Source organism: Drosophila kikkawai, chromosome 3L (genome assembly GCF_030179895.1).
Source record: "Drosophila kikkawai strain 14028-0561.14 chromosome 3L, DkikHiC1v2, whole genome shotgun sequence".
Taxonomy (NCBI): domain Eukaryota; kingdom Metazoa; phylum Arthropoda; class Insecta; order Diptera; family Drosophilidae; genus Drosophila; species Drosophila kikkawai.
Genome location: NC_091730.1, coordinates 2,022,217 through 2,041,777, shown reverse-complemented (window position 1 = coordinate 2,041,777; position 19,561 = coordinate 2,022,217). Strand labels below are relative to the sequence as shown.

Sequence of the window (19,561 nt, the reverse complement as noted above, 5' to 3'; positions counted from 1 at the left end):
ATTTGAATTAACATGTTAAAGGGTTTATTAAAAAACTAAAACTTGATTTAAATAAATGGAAATTCCATCTAACATTCATCAAATGTTGAGCAAAAACTGCATTAATTTCTTAGTTTTTTTGCCAATAAAACAAAACTTTAAACATGCAACTATTGCAAAAAATTAAAAAAAAATACATTTTCAAGCTTTTACCTTTATTTACATAGAATTTTTAAATCACCTCTTATCTTAAGTGCAAGAGAGGTTTATGGCCCTCCATAAAAAATTGCCATACCCACTCGAAGACACATTTGCCCATCATTTCCTTAATCACCATGAATTTATGTAATTTCGCTTGCATATTATCAACACCAATTCCCTTGCACAACAAACTAGTTTTCAGAGAGACGATTTTGTATTGATTGTTTTTTGTTATTTTTGTTTTGTTTTTTTATTGCTTGCAGCTTGGACAACAGCTCATCTTAAACACTAGCCTAAAACAGTTGGCAGACTGTTGTAATAAATTCGTGATGGAAAGTTAGTTAATAGGAAACGTTCTCTTAACCCGCCAGAGAGGAAAGCGATTTTCCTGAGAGCTTGCGCACCTTCAGGCCCTGTTCACGGGAGGGACGATGGTTCTTGGCCAGATTATTGGCATTTTCCAGATCCTGGGCAGCCGAGGATCCAGTCAGCACTTTGCCAATCTCATCGCGGAAAGTGCCATCGGGAAGGGTGTAGCTGGAGGGGGGATATAACAGAAATTAGTTATTTGATTATACAAAAATAAATGGGGAATTTAATATAATTTTTTATAAAGTTAAATTATATTGAACAATTTTACTTTAAGGTTTTTAAAAACTGGGTTTATGGATTTTAAAAGAGTGCTGCTTTAAGAGATTAATTCTTTATATTTTTAGGATCATTAAAAGTTGAATTTATATTAAATTTTATAAGAATATTTATAAAATATTATATCATTTCAATATTAATACTTTAACCTTTGTTTTAAGATAGTAAATATATGTTTAAAATGCATTGTTGAATATTTTAAGGCTGTATAATTTATCTTAAACAACAAAATGTAGCTCTTTTTTAGTTAAAGAGGAAGTTTAACTGTGTCTTTTCGAAAATTCTCTTTATAATTTAAAACTAGATTTCTTTAATTTAAATTTAAGGTAATTTAAAATTTTTCAAAGTAATTTTTATAATATCTTATAATATCTCTTCCAACTTTCCCTCTAAAAAACCTAAAAAACTACACCTACTTGAACTCGTATCCATCGCGTGTTGGCACATAGCTGAACTGCTCCAGGGTGACATCGCCCAGCTTGATATCGATCACAGTGCCGGGTGGAAAGGAGGCATAGTTCAGATTGGCTCCGAATAGGACACAGGCCACCAACAGGATGATGGCCTGGACCAGTGTGCTCTTAAGATTGAGACCGGACTCCTTCTGGCCATTTGCACGACCGATGCCTGCCAGTGGATTTAGACTCATTGCGGATAAGTTGATAACGGGTAACGGTGGACAAATACAACTTGCTTCCTAGGCGGCTGGGAGCACAATGAAGCGTCTTCTTCGAGGCCACTGGCATAAGACACATGGCTCCGGAGTCCGGACCATAATGAGTTGATGGTTTGGTCCAAAACAAAATGCTGAGTAAGCTTTTCGTGGAGACGCCGCGCTGAGGTTGCCCAATCCAAGATTTTGATTTGTCTGAGGAATTGGAATTGGAAATGGGATTTGCATAACGAAAGCTGAAAAAGAGTTTCATGAGTTTGAGTTCATTCAATGAGGCGTCAAGAAATATATGTGCATTACATTTAAAAAGCCTTTAAATTGGAACACTAATCGCCCAAGTACACGAAAAGAAAGAAAGTTTGGTCTTTATCTGAGAGGGAATAGTGTACACTCTTATTGGAGACTTATTTATAATTAATTTTATTAAAATATACATGTACAATTTTTATTAGAATTAATATTCTACCCTATTTAGTCTATTAAAATTGTTTTATAATATGTGTAAATGAAATGTTGAAGACATCAGGCTAAAGGTAATTTATTATAGAGTTTAAAAGACATTTTAAAAATAACAAAATTATTTAAAATAAATCTAATTGATAAAGAAAATTTCCTTAAAAACTTTTCCTTTGATTTCTCTTAAAAATCAAACTCCTCCAAATAGTCCAAACTACCCAAAGCCGGTTTCTAGAGAAACAGTAACTCATTTTTATGCTGTTAATGTTGCAATCTGTGTATCTCGAAATGATTAACGATTAACGAGCAGAGCCCAGCTCTCTTCAGAGCTTTGTTTCAGCCAAGTTAAACACCGAGCTTTTGAGCCACGCTTAATACACTGATAAATTATGCGTACTTTTTAATGATTTATCACAAAAAATGAAGGCAGCGAAAACGTTAGCTTAACTCTTATCCGGTTTGATTTTGTGGGCCGTCACATAGGGTTGAAAGCCATTTTTATTGGCCTTGTAGAGGACCTGATACTGATAGCCATCGGCGGAGATGAAGCTATAACCGCCACGATACTCCACGGGCTTTGGCGTGGTCAGCTCCTTGGGATCCACATCCGTTTCCGGTCGGACTGTGTAGGTGATGTCCTCATTACGCTGATGGCCGTTTTCGGTGTGGAAGCTTATTAGGGGAATATAATAAATTATATTATTTAATAAAATATAAAGTTGATTGAACTCTTACCCAAAATGGAGCGCCTCTTCCCGCTCGCCTTTCTCCAGAGAAGCCGATGAAACCAAAGTCACCATCGATACTAACAACAAAATCTGCTTCAACTTGATGGAAAATATATATTTAATTTTTAATTTGTTTTAAATATATACTCTGTAATTAAATTTACCCCTTTCATTGCTTTTTATTGGCTTAATTTAATTATTTTTAGCTCTATAGATCTGCGTTCTTGTCCGTTTCGTTGGCTGATTTCAACTGAAGTTGTTCTGCCCAGTCGAGATGAGCCAAGCAGCCAAAATAAGTCAAAGAGTTGGGAATATAATGAAAACAAATATCTGCGCCGCTAGCTATTTAACATTGAGTCGCAGCCAGAATAAGATTACGTCATTGTTTATGGCTCAACTTTTGTTCTAAGCAGCCAAAGAAGAAAGGTGATTATGGTTGAAAAATGGGGATTATTTGGAATAGGAAATACTCTTTAGGAATATATTAATAAATTATTTAATATTAAGAATATATTAAATTATTTTGTATATTTTTTATATTTTTAATAAGCCAATATAAATGTATTTTAAATGAATTTAATATAATAAAATAAGAATAATTATATTATAATATTAATTATAAATTTATATTGATTATATTATCAAAGGTATAAATAATATTAAATATTTTAACCCAGAAAAAAAAAAAATAAAATATATAAGATACTAAAAAGCGGTTTATAAAACACAAAAATGTCTTAAATTTATAGATATAAATATAATGTTTATCAAACCCAAAGAATAAGTCTATATCCCCTTCAAGTTAATGACTATTTTAAATGTTTCTGTGATTTAATTTAACTGTTTATTTAAAGGCTTCAAAACAAGGTAATGATTGTTTTGTAAACATTGTTTTAATGGAGATATTAAGGCAAATTTGTGACTCAAACTTGTGTGTTTATAAATACATCTTGCAGAATAAACTAATTTAAAACATTTCTTATGAGTCAGCCTTGGTTGTTTACCCAAAACCCATATTATTTAAATATTTAATAAATATTCTTACCAACAGTTGCTCAGCTTCCCGCGCCTCATCACCCACCACTGCCTGTCATCGGGCAATTTATCAACGGACCTCAACGCAAAAATGTGTTTATTTAAGCGATCCGATCCGATCGGAGCAACTTAATCGGACCAACCCTCAGCGAAATTAACGCCAAAATCGCAATCAGATCGTTCCGCGCCGTCAGAATTCGCTTTATGAAACGCAAATGCGAATGCGATTGCGAATGCGGGCGTGGAATATGTGCCATCGGTGCGTGGCTAAACGAGGACCAAAACCCAAGCACCACCCAAGGACCAAGGACCAAGAATCGAACCCGGAGACCGACAATTGTTGGTTTATGCAGCCGGTGCAGCAGCCGGCTCTGCCTGGTCCACCCCACTGGTGGTTGCTTGGTGGCTAAAGGACCTTGGTAGCCGTGGAATATCCTGATGGCAGTCCACAGCTGACGGCCCGCTGCCAAGAGGAACAGGTTCACTCCGAGTCCCGTATCCTGGGAGCGCGTCAGCTGGACGCCAGCACGTTACAAGTAGGACAAGCTGCAAACGACATCGCCATTAGCTGGGCCGTTCCACAGAGGGGAAGTTTCTATATATATTAGCGGCATCCTCCACACGACGGGCACAAGCTGAGCCACCAAATGATAAACACACACACAACACACAGCAGCCGCAACGGCACAGTGGTAAAAATCTATTTGTTATAGGTATTTATTTAAGAAACAGTTTAAGGCGAAGGAAACTTACATTACTTAATTAAATTTACAAAATTAACTAATTTAATGAAGTTTTTAAATAATAGTTTGAATTATATAATTAATAGATATATTAAATATTAAATAAATAATAAATCAATTAAATATTTAAGCCTTTAATGTATTTTAGTTTAATTTATATTTAAAAACAATTTTTAAATGTAATTGAAAAATCATAAAATTAAACCTTTAAAAATTACAAACACTGTAACCAATTTATAAATTTTTTTTTAAATTTATTAATTTATTTATTTTATTATTTTTGTAATCATAATATTATATTTTTATAAATTTTTTTCATTTATTTTAATAAATTTCCCTCACTTTTTTAGGTAACCCCAAACCACTGTGCTTGGCCTGGCAAAAAGTTAATAGACGTTTGACTAAAGCCGACATCCCTGCCGTTGTTGTTGGCTGTCCCCCGTCCCTCGTCCTGATTCCAGGACTTAGCACCCCTTGACAACAGGCAAAGTGCATTAGCCCAGGGTTTCGGGCGGGGTGGCATTCGGTTTCTGGGTTTCCTTTGGGTTGGTCATGCAGGTGTTGCCCGATCCTGTTGAAAATTGCTTTTGAATTAAAAGTTTTTGCTTGTGGCCGGGCGGGTTTTGTTGTTTTTAGCGATTAGGAAGGCAGGGGGTAACCTTCTATGATTGCACACTCGATTTATTAGCGCTTTGTCAGTCTCTCCAACTAATCCGTTGGCCTGACTGTGTGGGGATTTCGGCACTTGCCACTGCACTTGCATTGGCCCAGTTTGTGGTCTCCTTTTTGGATTCCAAATTCGCTGCATTTGGCACGTGACTATGCCTGGGCCAGAGTTCGCGGTCAAAACCACCTGATGCTCTCGGTATAAAACCCAGGAGCTCTTGACCACCGACCACAGTTTTGTGTTTGAAATGAAGCTGACCACCACTTTGGTTATTCTGGCTTGTGCCTCTTTAGGTTGGAGCTGGGCTCAGCCGGCAGGTTATCCCAGTGCACGTCCTCCGCCGGCCACTTACTTGCCTGCAAAGCCCCCAGCTCCTCCTCCTCGTCCACCGCCGCCAAAGAGCTATGGTCCTCCACCCAAAAATGGCAATGGCAAGCCGCCACCTGCTCCGCCCAAGCCCAGCTATGGACCGCCGCCCAAGAATGGCAATGGAAAGCCGCCACCAGCTCCGCCCAAGCCCAGCTATGGTCCTCCACCCAAGAACGGCAATGGTAAGCCGCCTCCAAGCAATGGTTATCTGCCCCCAGGGAATGGTAATGGTAATGGAGGATCATCTGGCGGAGGAGGAGGCGAGGCAGGCGGCGGTGAGGTTATTCCAATCATCAAGCTAGAGTCCAAGGTCAACACCGATGGCTCCTATAAGGTGAGAGCTATTTTTAAATAAATATTAAACTAATTAAAATACAAAATTAATGAAAGAAATTATTTAAAGTATAAATACTTATATTTTTCTCATATAAACAGTATGAATATGAAACTGGAAACGGCATAAAGGCCGAGGAAATGGGTTACCTGAAAAATGCCGGAGACAAGGGTTCGGAGGCTCAGACCGCCGAAGGTTCCTTTTCCTACACAAGTCCCGAGGGAGACGAAATCATGCTGACCTATATAGCAGATGAGAATGGTTTTCAGCCGCAGGGCGATCACCTGCCCACACCGCCACCCATTCCCATTGAGATTCAGGAGGCGCTGGACAAGCTGGCTGCCGAAGGAGGCTGTCATGGCTGTGATGACAACGAGACGGGTGGCAATGAGGAAGAGGGAGGTGGCGGTGGCTATAACTACCGAAAGTAAAGGGTTTTTAATAGGAAAATTTTACTTTTCACTTCAATATTTTATTTAATATTTTTTCTATAATATTTTAAATGTATTAAGATTAATTTTTATTAATTTTTAACCAAAATATAAACTGCTTGCACACCCTGCATTTTGTAATTGCTAATTAAAATGCTTTAAATGAAATCCCCTCGACGGCCTACTTATGGAGGACTAGCAAACACCAAGCTGGAATTGGTCCTGGCCTGGTACACCTTGCTTCTGGCCCGGGTTGGTGTTGCCCGTACCCATCATCCCCCTACTCCCTGGCCAATCCAACCCCTTGAGCGGAACGGAGCAACGGCTGTGTGACTGGCAACACATGTTTTTTTCCCTGCCCAGCTTTATCCTGTTGATCGCTTGCGGAGAGGGCTGGCCAGGATTGGAAGGGGCTTCGGCAGCCAGGATTTTTTGGGTAGGAAGGGGAAGGGGCTGCCGCAGCGATTGTGTCGCAATAATGAAAACATTAGCCTCGTAGCATATTTGTCAGCTAGCCAGGAGCGCAGCAGGGAAGGATGAGGGTTGGAAAAAGATAAAACAGGGGAGTTTTAAATTTAAATTTAATTTTGGTTTAATTTAATTTAATTTATGTATTTATTTATAATAATATTTAAGTTAGTTATTTTAAACAGAACATTTTATTAATATTTCATTTCGGAATAATAAATAAAAAAAATACTAATGATTGTTTTTTTATTAAGAAATAATAATAATAATAATAATAATAAATAAAAATATTAATAAATAAATACTGATATTTAAATAATAATATATAAACTAAATATTAAGAAAAAATAAGCAAATGTATTTAAATAATTTCCCTATTTTATGGGCCCCTAGCTCTACCCTCACTCCGCTCCTTGAAACCGTAGAGCTCCGGAAATCACGACCCACCCCAAACCGCAAATAGTGAAACGATACACGCCAATATATTATGGCATTAGCCTCATAGAAAAGGGGGAACTTGACAATAGAGCAAAGGAGGGAGTTTGCCGAGAATGACATTGACGATGGCGAATGCGATTTGTATATGGTGGCATTACAGCAAAAACAGCCACAGTCACAAAGGGAGGCGAGGGGTAACAACAAACGATCGTTTAATTTCAATTAAAAACATTTTCCTTGGGCGCAGCCCAAAAGCCAAAAAATAAAGGACTTCTAGAGTTGCAAAAAAGGGGGAGGATGGGTATACTTTTCGGCGCCGGAATACGCACACTTGCTGCTGCTACAGGACGCTTAGCTTGGCTTAGTGCTCTGGTGATTGCGAGGACATGATGTTGCACTTGCCGAGCAACCACCAGGCAGGACCACCTCGCCAGAAAAAGGGATGCCAAATGAGCCGGGGGATGGAATGGTATGATTCTGATTCTGATGCTGCTGCTGCCTGAGCCGGCAAAGTGCGTAGCTATGTCGAGGCTATAGCCGGTGCCGGTGGACTGGATTCTGGGCTGGGAATTCTTGCACTTGCCGCCAGCCGTGCAAGGCCGTGGCAAATCCGAAATAAGGGAGCAGGATGCGGCGACCACGGATGGTATAAAAACGGATGGTCGCTTCCAATTGGGACGCAGAATCGAATTCGAACGCGCACGATGCACACGACAGCTCAACTGGACAGTCTGGAGCAGAAACGCTCCTCGGCCAGCCTGATCTTCCGGATTGAGCAGCTGCTTCCGAGCACCAGTCTCTCGCCGAGCACAACCATTAGCACCGCCTCCTCCTCCTTGGCGGCCACGCCAAGTACACCCACAACGAGCACTGCACCGAGTCCAGCCAAGAGGGTGAGGAGTAATCCCCGCCCTGGGGTCTACACAGCCCAGTATACGCCCAAGGATACCTGCTCTATTCCCGTGCCTACTTCGGCCCTGCTTAGCTCTACGGCCACGCCCACGGACGGAGGACGAAGCCACTGTCAGATGGCCAATGGCGAACTGATCGTATCTGCCTCGCTGCTGCGGCAGATCAAGCTCTCCGAGGATGTGTACAGCTTCAATGCCATCTTTGAGCTGCAGGGCGGCCAGGTGCGAGTGCGCCTGGTGAGGGATGTGGCACGGGAGGACGAGATCGTGGCCTGGTTTGGCGAGGAGCTAGTGCTCCTGATGGGCATACCCTTCCTGACGCCCCTAAATATACAAGGTAGGCATGGCTTCAGAGACATCTCTTAATTCTAAAAGTATTTTTTGTTTTAATAAATTATCAACCTAATCCTAATCATAATCCTTCTCTAATTCTTCCAGGAAACAGTCGCTATACCTGCCACCTTTGCCACCTCACCTTTGAGACTCCACATCCCCTGAAGATCCACCTGGCCCTCGGCTGTGGACGCAGTGCCATGGACATCTTATGGATGCGCCTTCACTATGCCTTAAAGGCAGCTGCCAGAAGTCAGACAGTCGTCACCCAGGGCTCACCCACTCCGGCAGCCTCGTCCACCTCTTCGACTTCGCCCTCGCATTCGCCACCGCCACCACCTCCTCAGATGCCGCCCCGCTTCTCCGCCTTCCGACCGATCGCCGCCCTGGCCCAGGGATTGCCCTTGACGACGGCGACGAGTACAACGGGTCCTCTGTCCTATCTGCCCTCCATTTCAATGGCCAGTGCCACCCCGTTGGCCGCGCATCCAATGAACGCGGCTGCCCAGATCGAGGCCATAGTCAGCAATATGGGTGCCTCCAAGCAAGGTCACCTGTGCATCTACTGCGGCAAGGTGTACTCCAGGAAGTATGGCCTTAAGATCCACATACGTACCCATACGGGATTTAAGCCGCTCAAGTGCAAGTTTTGCCTGCGACCCTTTGGCGATCCAAGCAATCTCAACAAGCATGTGCGTCTTCACCTGCAAACTCATCCTGGCAGCGGCACGGGAGCAGGAGAAGGTGGAGGAGCCAGTGGAGCTGGCAGCGATGTAGATATTGAGGGGGAAGCGGATGCTGGTTACCAGTGCCATCTCTGTAACAAGACCTTTCCGAGGAGAAGGGATTTGCAGCGGCACATGGAGACGCGGCATGGTGGCTCTAGTCAGTCCAGCTCTCAGTCCAGCAGCACTAGTACTAGCACCTTGACCACGATGACGGGCGGCTCTAGGGTAGCCACTGCCTCCACTTCCAAATCGAGCTGATCTTGTGTTTATGGCGATCTTTTTGAGGCAATGCTGTGATAGGAAATTAAAATAAAACTGGGACTATCTCTAAGAAATTTTGTACAAAACCAAGTAAAGAATTTTTAAATGTAATTTAAAGTTAATTTAAAGTTGGATAATAAAATAGAGAAGTAAAATAATATAATATTTATGATTTTAATGCTGGGAAAGGGATTAATGAAAAGGATCTTGGGGATCTTGCTATTGAAACCAGGATCAGAAATTTTTCAAGGACCTCTGAATTAAGTTTAAATTTCAATTTAAAATAACTAAATTTTGTAAACATTTTATATCACCTTTAATATTATCCTTAAACAAACATGTATGAATCAAATAGTATCGCTTTATTGATAAATTTCAATACGAATTCAAAGTGAATTTCTATCGTATAATGCACAAATCTTATTGTTAGACAATTAATGCTATTACTCGTACAGTTGTATGCTTACAATTTCGCCTTAGCTTTCGCTTTCGCCTTAGCTTCCGTTTCCGCTTTACTTGTTCCGCTTTTGGCGGAATCTTGATCCTTATATAATCGTGTATACTCGCTTAATGTTAGGGTACATGCAAAACAATCACAAGTTGTCTTCAACTTGGGGTAAAGCAGGTGTCTGTCTCTGTTTGGTGTTTGTTTAGTGTGTTTTGTGTGTGTTGTGTGTGTCTGGGTGGTGTGTGCGTTGAGCAAAACGTAGACGGGGGCCTTAAAAACACTCACAAATACAAATCTTAATTAATGCCTATGCCTGTGTGTAGAAATGCGACAGTTAAGGTAAAGACATACACTAAATACGTATATATATATGCACTTATTGTAGTATAGATCGGAGCGTAGAGTTAACTATTCTGTTTGTTTGATTTATGGAACTACATTTAGTTTGGTTTGCACGGGGGCTAACACTTAGTAAAGTTTTTTTTTTGAACAAAGGTCTTCCCTTCACTTTCTATTTTCCATTTCCCATTTCTAACTCCCTAAACAAATCATCCTCGAAGTTTTCTTCAGATTTTTCTTTACTTTCTCTGTCATTTTTTAAGGCACTTACTCAAGAAATCGCGATTCCAGAGTGTCCCTTTGGGGTTAGTAATTTGCTTTAAAGTATTTCTTTGGAGTTTCGACCAAAAACAATGTGTGGCAAGCGAAGCGGCGAGTTTTGTGTGTGGGTGTGTTACTGTGTGAGTGTTGTGTGTGTGTGTGTGGGTGCAATAGGGTGGACCTGTTGGAATTAGAGATCTTATCAACCATTTTATGTACTCTAAAGAGTACTCTCTTTCTCATTTAAATGATTTTAAAGCTCTTAAAAATTAAATTTCTACAATGTTTTTCATTTCAAATAAATATATTTTTAACCATGATTTTTTATGATTTCTTTTTTGGATTTAAAAAAAGCATAACTAACTCAAAAAAGTCTTAAATTCAATTTGGAAAGTTTTTCTTTGCTAGTTTTTTCTAGCTTAAAAAATGTGCATTTAAATTTTAAAATTTAAGATATTGAAATTTTTGGTCGATTTTTGAGAATTTTAATGATGTAACCCCTTATAAAATTTTGAAAATAAAAATTTCAAAAAATTTTGTTTTTGCCAAACAAGTCTAGATCGACTCGGCTTTTAATGCTGATCAAGAATATATATGGTTTATAGGGTCGGAAATGACTCCTTAAATCCCCTAAAAGCTTCTGACTAAAAAAATAATACCCTGCAATAAATAAATTAGAATTTTAAGGCCTAACAAAGTTTTTAAGTTACTCATACGCCATGTTGACCCGTTTAAATTGAAGTTTGCCTTGAATGTCAGCTCAGGCTTTCAAAACTACTTTTAACTTTCAGCAAACCTAACTTAACTCCCTTTTTTCAGTAGAAAAAGTTTGCGAAAGATCTTAAATCCCACTAAAGGTCCACCCCAGTGTGCAGCTATCACCTTGAGCACTTAACGTATTTAATATTCATTATTAGCAACTTGTAGCTTTTGACAAATATGTCTGTTTCGGTTTCGGTTTCCGGATATTTGACGATACGTTTCACAGTTCTCAAAAGTCTGTACTCGGTTTTACATATACAAAGGTAATATATATAGTAAGTATAGTTTATATATAGTTTAGTATATATATAATGTAGACACCAATAGTTGTTAATCGTTAAGAGTAATATGCAAATTCTGTATGTGGCTTGGTTTAGTTTAGGAATATGTATACGCGTATTGTTGTTGTAAATATCTAACATAAATTCATACATGAAGCACACTTGGGTTCGGTTTCTCATTAACTATTTGCTAATGTTTTATGTTTATGTTGGTTAGTAATTCGTTCAAAGTTTCGCATTTAACAAAATATCCATTAACCATTATCCGTTAACAATTTGATTTATTTTTATGCCTTTTGTCAAATATATATTTATATTTACTGTATGAAGTTGTAAGTAATTAATTTTATATTTTGTGGTATTACAGTTGCTTCTTCCTCGTTGTTGTTCCCGCTGGTTCTTTTATTAAAGAGTTAGAGCATTAGACATTCGATTGATTTTATATATATTTAATTCTTTATCTGTGGTTCGCAGTTGGAAACCATTGTAGCATTGCTTTTTGGGGGTATTCATTGAATTGGCTTAATTGAAATACTGAATTGCTGAACACACACACAGACAGACGACCAAAAAATGTACAAAGGGAATATAAGGAATAAGATGCGTAACGACAGACGATTTATTGCTTAAGCATCTTGTTCTTTATATTGTCTTTGGTACGATACGTTATCATTCTTAAAAAATAGAATTTTCCTCATCCCGTCTTGCGTTTTGTCTCAAATAATTGCGCCACGAAAATTACAATTACAACCTCACTTACAAAATATTCTAGAATATACACACAATTAACGGGATTGCAGCACTCTTATGTGTGTGTAAAATTCTGTTTCTTCTGAAGACTTTCTTGTTCACAATTGTTAGTTCTTAGTTCTTGTTTTTGCATAAAAACTTTGGACGTTTGGTATTCTTATTCAAGTTTATATAATTATTATAATTAGACAAACAAAATGCTTAAAGCTGCCCACAAGACTTTGTCTACATCGTTTTTTGTTTTTAGGTATTATTATAATTCCGCTTTTGGTTTTATTTTTTATTCGTATATCAAGCTTGCTGCAGCTGCTTAACATTTAAAAGACACACAGTATGTAGGTGAAACTATATATCTAGGGGAATACGGGCTATAACTAGGCTCTCTAAGTGGTTTTATCTTTCGTTCTTCTTAGTAAGGCATATGCACAAGGGAAGGACTCGATCAACGTCATCTTCTTGGGTACCAAAACTAGGGGGAAGACAATACTGGGGACAATTGTTGACGCTCTCTTTATGTACAAGGTTTACAATTGGCGCTGCTTGATATGAGTATTTAAGTTAAACTCTAGTTTAGTTTAGTTTTAGTTTTAGTACTTGGTTTTGTGAGAGAAGCTAGGGAAAGGAGCTGCTACAGACTACACATTAAAACTCGTTCAATTAGATTTCATTGCAGTTGTCATTATTGCTGTTCTTGGTTTGCTTTAGACGTGTCCTGTTGCCTGATTGTGTTGCATATAAACTTGACCTGTGAGTGAGTGAGTGTCTCGTATGTGTTGGCTGTGTTTTGTTGTATGTTTTACAATTTTTGTTTAAATTAAGTTTGCTTTATCAAATACCCTGCAACTTCATTTAATTATCACAGTTTTTCATCAGAGATAGTTTAAATGTTTCAATATGCTTTTTACTTGTGTTGTTTTTGATACATTTTCTGGTTTTTATGCAAAAATAAAAGGCAAGCCAGTTGAAATTTGTGCAAAATTGTGTCTGGTTTACTGTTTCCTAAACAAATGTTTGTTAATTAAACCAGCAAACAAGGATTTTAGCTTAGGATGTGTGGGTAAGAGAAGTGGTGTGTGTTATTAAGGTTCCACACATCTGTGCCTGATATGCTGCCCATCTTAAAATATAAGCTACGTGTCTACATTTTTTTTATTTTTTATTTATTTATTTATATATATATTTTTTTATTTATTTTCTTATTTTTTTTGGTGAGCAAGTCTCGTGTAAAACAAACATCGATTTTACTTTTAAAGTAGTTTCTGTTTTTATTTGTAAACATAATTAAATTGTAATTATTTGGAAGCAAAAGATGGCATATTTGTTTCTTTTTCCTTTCTCATATTTCTTTCTGCGTCGTCAAGCAAATAAAAAAGCTTTCACAAAAAAAATAATTAATATATTTAATGTAAATTTAAAATGTCTTCTTGGAAAGTCTTCATTTGAATTTCTCGTTTCATTTCGTTTTTGTTTCGTTTGGTTCTGGTTGCAAATATATAGAAATCGTGTATAGTAGTCATATAGGTAGTGCTGTTGTGGCTTGTGTAGATCGGGGGTGTGGGTAAGTCATTCAAGTCCCTACTTTGCCTTCGTTCTTTATGCATTTCTGCTATTTTTAGTAGGTTCTTTCAGTGTGTTTTTGTACTTTCGACAAAGCATATTTATATTTTTTTTGGTTTAACCGATTTGTATACGAACAAAGTCATATATAATGGCAAAGATCTGCTTACCTCTCTCTAATACATAATGCGTATAGCGTACTTTTTGTGCTTGCAGCATGTGTGCAAAGACCCTATAATAACAAGATGAGTAACGGCATACAAATGGTTCAAGGCTCTCTTCAAATTATGATAAAAAAAACCAGAACTAGAGGCCGCTTTAGAGATACTTTTAAGCTCAGGTTTTCTCAAGAATTCTACGCTCTCAAAGAACCTAATGAGGACTTTAGCCATCTTGTTATTATATGGTCTTTGGTGTGTGTGATTGTTAGTTTGGTATTTTGGCATTGCCCTTGCTTTCTCGTTCTCAAAAATACAATAAATACAAGTCTCCGATTTAAAAAATACAGGGATATAATAGTGGTGGGGGGGCTGTCTATATATCTCTTATTCTCGTGCTAAGGAGGGACTCGAACTCGGGACTCCCCCTCTAAACAAAAATGAGGGCAAAGGACGTATGTATATGGACAGCCCCATTTTAAAATATTATATTTATAGATAGATAATCCTCATATAATATAATATAATATAATATAAAACTAAGCATTCTAAGACGTTGCGTTGAATTTTGGTACTTTAAGTAATGCTCATTCGTTGCCCAACACATGGAGAGTATTGAAAGTGGCGGCGCTCTAAGACGACAGACTAATATAGTTTACAAACAAAATACAAAGTTGGCTTAATTAGGAAACACGAAGGAGGAGTAATAATTAAAATAATTGGCAATATGAGCGAGGAGCAGAAGGAATCAACAACATACTTTGAACAATTTTTTTTTTGTTTTGTTTTCTTAAAGTTTTTTTTTGTGTTTTTCGAGTTTTTTTTTTCCTTTTCATTTTGGTTTTTTTGGGCGGGCTTCGGCCTTTTTGCTAATACAATACAAATCATTTGTTGTACTTTGCAGCCTGCTAAATATGTACGTATAGGTAGTATATAGTATATAGTAGTATGTGGTATCTATATCCATATAAATATGTATGCATGATTATGTTGTAGAAGAATGACCGAAGAGCAAATCAAAGGCATTTTGTTTTTTCTGTTTTTTTTACAATTGCGTTGGTGCGTGCGGGGTGAGAGATGCATATTTATGTGGTTGTTGTGGCTATTTCCACATTGTTCGTCTTGGCGCTAGCGGCCAGTTTCTGTTGCTCCGCTGTTGTGATGTTGGCCTGCTCGTGGATATGCTGCTGCTGACCGTCCACGTTGCTGCTGCTGTTGTCGTTGGCATGGTTGCTGCAAATTTTAAAATGGAAAATAGAAGGAAAACTAATTTTATCAACTGAAACATAATGATATATACACAAAAATATATATAATATAATATAAAATATATATAAATGTAAATCGGTATTGAAAAAAATTAAAACAAAAACATATTTAAAAAAAAATTAATATAAATTTAGATTTATCGATTTTATCGATTATCGAACTTGTATAAATCGATCAATCTATTATCCTATCTAGGTATGGGAATTAAATATAAATTTATATTTATCGATTATCGATTATCGAATTTATATAAATCAATTAATCTATTATCCTAATTAGATATGTGTAAATTTATCGATAAAAACCGATATTTTAAATCCCTTAAATGCAAGATTCACACTCACAATTCATTCACTTTGCTGGTTGGTCCATTCGAAATGGGCGTTGGCTGCTCTGTGGCCTCCGTGGCGCCACCCAAGGGCTTGGTCCACATGCCCTCATCGTCCTCGTAGTCCTCTTCGCCGTCCAGCAGCACCGACTGCAGCCTAGTCACGATCGAGGCAGTCTCCACAGGGCTTGACTCGGCCAGCAACTTGTCACTTATAGCCTTCTCCACGTTGGCATTATTGTCGTACTCAGCCTGCTGATCATCAGTGCTCGGAGTTGTCCGCTCCTGAGACTCTGGCTCTCCAGCGTGGGTAGACTGTTCCACCTGCTGCTCCTCCTCTTCCTCATCAGGCGGCGCAGTGGTTGGCTTGCCCAGATCACTGCCAAAAGTGCTAAAGTGCGCATCAAAATCAGCAAAGTTATCCGCATTAAAGTCCGTGCCCCAGTTGGCGGTGCCAGTGTTGATTTGGGCAGACACGCCGGGAATGTCGGAGAACTGAACGTCCATGTCCCAAGGATCAGCAAGGTTGTTCAGAGTAATAGAGTTCTTGGTGAACATGCCGTGACCATGACCGTGACCATGGCCATCACCAGAGCCCGAGTGATCACCGCCATGATGCTCATCATCGTCATCATCCTCGTCGTCAATGTTGCGTCCAAACTGGAATAGATTCTGATCGTTGTCCATGGTAAAGACAATGTCCTGCAACGTATTGTCCAGATCACTGTAGCCCATGTTGCTGTACGACAAAGTGCCAATATCCCAGGCATTCGTCTCGCCCAAATAATCCTTGGAGCCCACATTGTACTCGTTCTCCTCATGCGGATTGCAGTCAGCCAGCAGTTTGGTTTGCTGCTTGACCGCCAGGGTAAACTCGCCGGCTTCCGCATCAATCAGCGACTGCCAAAGTTTTTGCTCATCTTCGTTGCTTAGACTGGTGGCTATAAGGGCGGCGATATGTTCAGAAGCAGATATACAATTCGTGACGTGGCGTAGTATTTTGATGAGGTGTCCCATATAGCCCAGACGGCGACCCTTTTCAGCAGATCTGCACGGGGGGAATCATGAGTTTGAATGGTAAGATTAAGGGGTTCTGTTTGATGATGACTTACTGCGCCTGCGCATTGTGCTGCCAATAGTCAACCAGCTTGGACACCAACTGGCAGTTGACAATCAACTGAAAAGAAAGCAAACAATAAATTAATATATATATTTTGGTAGGGTTTATAGAATAACTCACATGGGTTTGCATTTCGGAGGGTGGAGCACTGGGCAAAGTCTTGGTCTTGTCGAGATCATTGAGCGCTGGCTCTGGCTCTGCTTCTTGTACACTTTTATCCACCTCTACCTCCACCTCCTCACCATTCTCCTGCTTGGCAAGATCACTTTCTGCCTCCTCTGCTGGAGAAGCTTTAGCTTCGGTTGCCACTTCTATGGGAGTCTCTTGTTTTTCCGCTGCCTCTTCAATTTCAATGTTAGCCTCCTGCTGTTTCACTTCCTCCTTGCCAGCCTCTGCTCGTTTGGCTTCATTCTGGGCATTCATTAGCTCTTCAAACTCAGTTTCTGTGCCCACATTGAGTATGGCATTGATAATCCATCCTGGAGGTCTGGGAAAGCCTGTGACCTCGGTGGAAGCGGTATTATCGTTGGCCAGCTCGTTGTAAAACACCAAATGAAGAGCCTTTTCCAGCTCGGTGTGCAGAAAGTTGTTCCAGCAATACTGCTTGAAGTAATCCAGCAGCAAGCTAAAATACTCGGTGGAGCAGATTCTAAGTAAAGGCAAGAAAAGTTAGATTATGTTTAGTTTTTTTCTAAAAGACTAAACTTACGCTTGCTGAATGGTCTCATGCTTGGTCTCCAGCAGGGCGGTAAACACACGACACACTTGAAGGCGTGTCTTGCCAAAGGGGGGCGTCAGAACAGCAGCCGTGGTCTCCAGCGTGGGTTTCTGGAAAGGCAGGAAATCATATATAAAAGTGTTTTTTTCGTAACAAAAACCTAAACTCACCGCAGGCGGGTTCTTGAGCACATGAACAAATTCTTGAAGGCGGGGCGCCATCACAGTGATCACAGTTTCCTGCACTTCCTGATGGAATTCAAGCTCACGCTTCTCCAAGAGCAGCTGCCTATCCGAGTTGGGCTCATCTCTGTGCCAAAGAAAAATTATAATATAAAATGTATAATATATAATATTTAAAACTCACTTGAAGGTAATTGGCTTGATGAGGGTAAGTACAACCGATATTCCTGATAAGATGGCGCTCTCTTGAGCGTTTGGTTCCAAAATCACATTTAACAAGGCTTCAATTGTCTCCGCTGACTCGATCGTCTTTAGTATGGGATTGGAGCCCTCAAAGGCCGGCTCAAATGAATCATTCTCCTGCTCGGTTTGGCGCATTAGACGCCCTTGGTTAATAAGATCACAGAAAAAGTCGGCAACATTAGCATGTTTGTCCGTTTCTTGAGGATTACGCAATATTGCAATCAGTCTCTCAACAATTTTATCTTCAGTTAGCCACTAGAAAATATAATATTTTAAATATTTAATAAAATAATTGATGCCCCAAGAAACTCACTTCGAATAGATTCCGCTTGAGCTGACCACCCTCAATGTCCTTCATCATCTGCATTATCAGATCAGGTATGACCGGTGTGTCAAAGTGTTTGCAAATGTAATCCAAAAAGGTCTTCTGCGATTTAATATACTCCAGGAGTTGTAGGCACATGTGTTGATACAAAAACCAATCTTGTTCAGGCTTTTTGGTAAAGAGCATGCTAAACGTTTTGCTAAAAAACGATGATAGCAATGGATTTAACGGTGGTTCCTTTTCCAGATATGAATACAGCAGCTGCAAAGTCTCCGCATCGGTCAGCAGCTTCTCATCCAGGGACGGCAGGCCACTATAAACACACAGGGTTACGAGGTTACCGAGGACAGCAGGACATCAGACTTACAGTGTGAGTATCTCACAGGACATGTTGGCATAGCGGAAACGCTGAGCCATGGGCACATCTTCAGAGGGCTCGGTTGTGATCAGCTCCACCAGTCGCCGTATGACCTCGGGACGTGTAAAATAGTTGACCAGGTTCTTCTTTTGCGTTTTGCACTCCTGAAGTATGTCCTCCTCGTCCAGGAATTCCTCCAGCGTGGAATTCTAAGGGGGTAGGCAATATAGTAGGGTAAGTTTCCATCAGGAGTTTTGGGGGGTGTAACCTCCCAACCCACCTCCTTCTCCAGCAGCGCCTCTATATTCGCGGAGGGCGCATAACCCTTGTCCCAAAACATTTTTCGCACGTACGTCTTGGCGGTGACACTTTCAGGCTGGGGCGAAAAAAATCAAGATATCTCTTCGCTGGGCTCGCGGATCGCTTGGGCTCGGGCGTCGCTGGGTCGTCGCTGACTGGGCATGCACGGGGCTCTGCGGAATCAGGATCAGAGTGGAGGATAACCAGACGCGGAGTCAGTCGCTCAATTAAATCACACTGCCGGGGGACACACAAGCAACAAAGTAATGCGTAAATTTTTGTAATTATGCCAAGCAGGCCCACATATACACTACGAATGCGGACCGAAAAACGAGTTACCGCCCCTTAACTGCCCTTCGATTGGGTGCGTGGGCGTGGCGGGTACACTTACGAGTTGGTTGGACTTTGTTTTTCTCACTATTTGTTGCACTTTTAATTGTTTTTCTACCGAAAAAACCACGCTATAATTTTCTTCACTGCTTCGTAGAGGTGGAAAATCTTCGATAGTAAGTATCGATAGTAGCCACCATCGAGGGCTGTGCAGGCCGATAGTCGATTTTTGTTCTTCACTATCGATATATCGTTGAAGTAGAAGTACACTAACAAAAACCAGGGGCTGCTAGATTAATTTTGTTTTAATTTAAAATAATTAAAATCTAATTTCCATTTTTATATTTTGAAAACAATAATATCAACTTTTTATTTAATTTATAATCATTAATACCAAGGAAATGTATTTTGGGGTGTTTAAAACAATAA

At 39.5% G+C, this 19,561-nt stretch overlaps 5 protein-coding genes across 6 annotated transcripts; 2 read left to right on the top strand and 3 right to left on the bottom strand.

The window, feature by feature from the left end:
* Positions 1-438: 438 nt before the first annotated feature.
* LOC108071590 (uncharacterized) lies at positions 439-1,557 on the bottom strand. The gene is made up of 2 exons (XM_017162371.3): positions 1,245-1,557; positions 439-717 (listed from the first exon to the last, which is right to left on the bottom strand). Exons 1-2 carry the CDS (start codon positions 1,475-1,477, stop codon positions 540-542), a joined length of 411 nt encoding a protein of 136 aa, XP_017017860.1. The 5' UTR covers positions 1,478-1,557; the 3' UTR covers positions 439-539.
* A 799-nt stretch (positions 1,558-2,356) lies between these two features.
* Cpr65Ay (Cuticular protein 65Ay) lies at positions 2,357-2,926 on the bottom strand. Its single transcript, XM_017162356.2, has 3 exons — positions 2,850-2,926; positions 2,693-2,784; positions 2,357-2,629 (listed from the first exon to the last, which is right to left on the bottom strand). The coding sequence occupies exons 1-3, from the start codon at positions 2,856-2,858 to the stop codon at positions 2,401-2,403; spliced, it is 330 nt and encodes a 109-aa protein (XP_017017845.2). The 5' UTR covers positions 2,859-2,926; the 3' UTR covers positions 2,357-2,400.
* Positions 2,927-5,377: 2,451 nt separating this feature from the next.
* Cpr65Az (Cuticular protein 65Az) lies at positions 5,378-6,264 on the top strand. The gene is made up of 2 exons (XM_017162357.1): positions 5,378-5,833; positions 5,935-6,264. Exons 1-2 carry the CDS (start codon positions 5,378-5,380, stop codon positions 6,262-6,264), a joined length of 786 nt encoding a protein of 261 aa, XP_017017846.1.
* A 1,610-nt stretch (positions 6,265-7,874) lies between these two features.
* Positions 7,875-9,514, top strand: Prdm13 (PR/SET domain 13). Its single transcript, XM_017162390.3, has 2 exons — positions 7,875-8,418; positions 8,520-9,514. The coding sequence occupies exons 1-2, from the start codon at positions 7,875-7,877 to the stop codon at positions 9,398-9,400; spliced, it is 1,425 nt and encodes a 474-aa protein (XP_017017879.1). The 3' UTR covers positions 9,401-9,514.
* Positions 9,515-9,744: 230 nt separating this feature from the next.
* On the bottom strand, positions 9,745-19,315 carry fmt (phosphatase 6 regulatory subunit 1-like protein fmt). 2 transcript variants are annotated; one of them, XM_017162414.3, is made up of 11 exons: positions 19,194-19,315; positions 18,783-19,039; positions 18,512-18,711; positions 18,133-18,457; positions 17,761-18,074; positions 17,565-17,703; positions 17,386-17,504; positions 16,797-17,325; positions 16,669-16,733; positions 15,573-16,604; positions 9,745-15,192 (listed from the first exon to the last, which is right to left on the bottom strand). In XM_017162414.3, the coding sequence occupies exons 2-11, from the start codon at positions 18,840-18,842 to the stop codon at positions 15,045-15,047; spliced, it is 2,931 nt and encodes a 976-aa protein (XP_017017903.1). In that variant the 5' UTR covers positions 18,843-19,039; positions 19,194-19,315; the 3' UTR covers positions 9,745-15,044. The 2 variants fall into 2 exon arrangements, with proteins under 2 accessions (XP_017017903.1, XP_017017904.1); XM_017162415.3 differs by having other exon boundaries at positions 18,783-18,975; positions 19,194-19,307.
* Between the last annotated feature and the right edge of the window lie 246 nt (positions 19,316-19,561).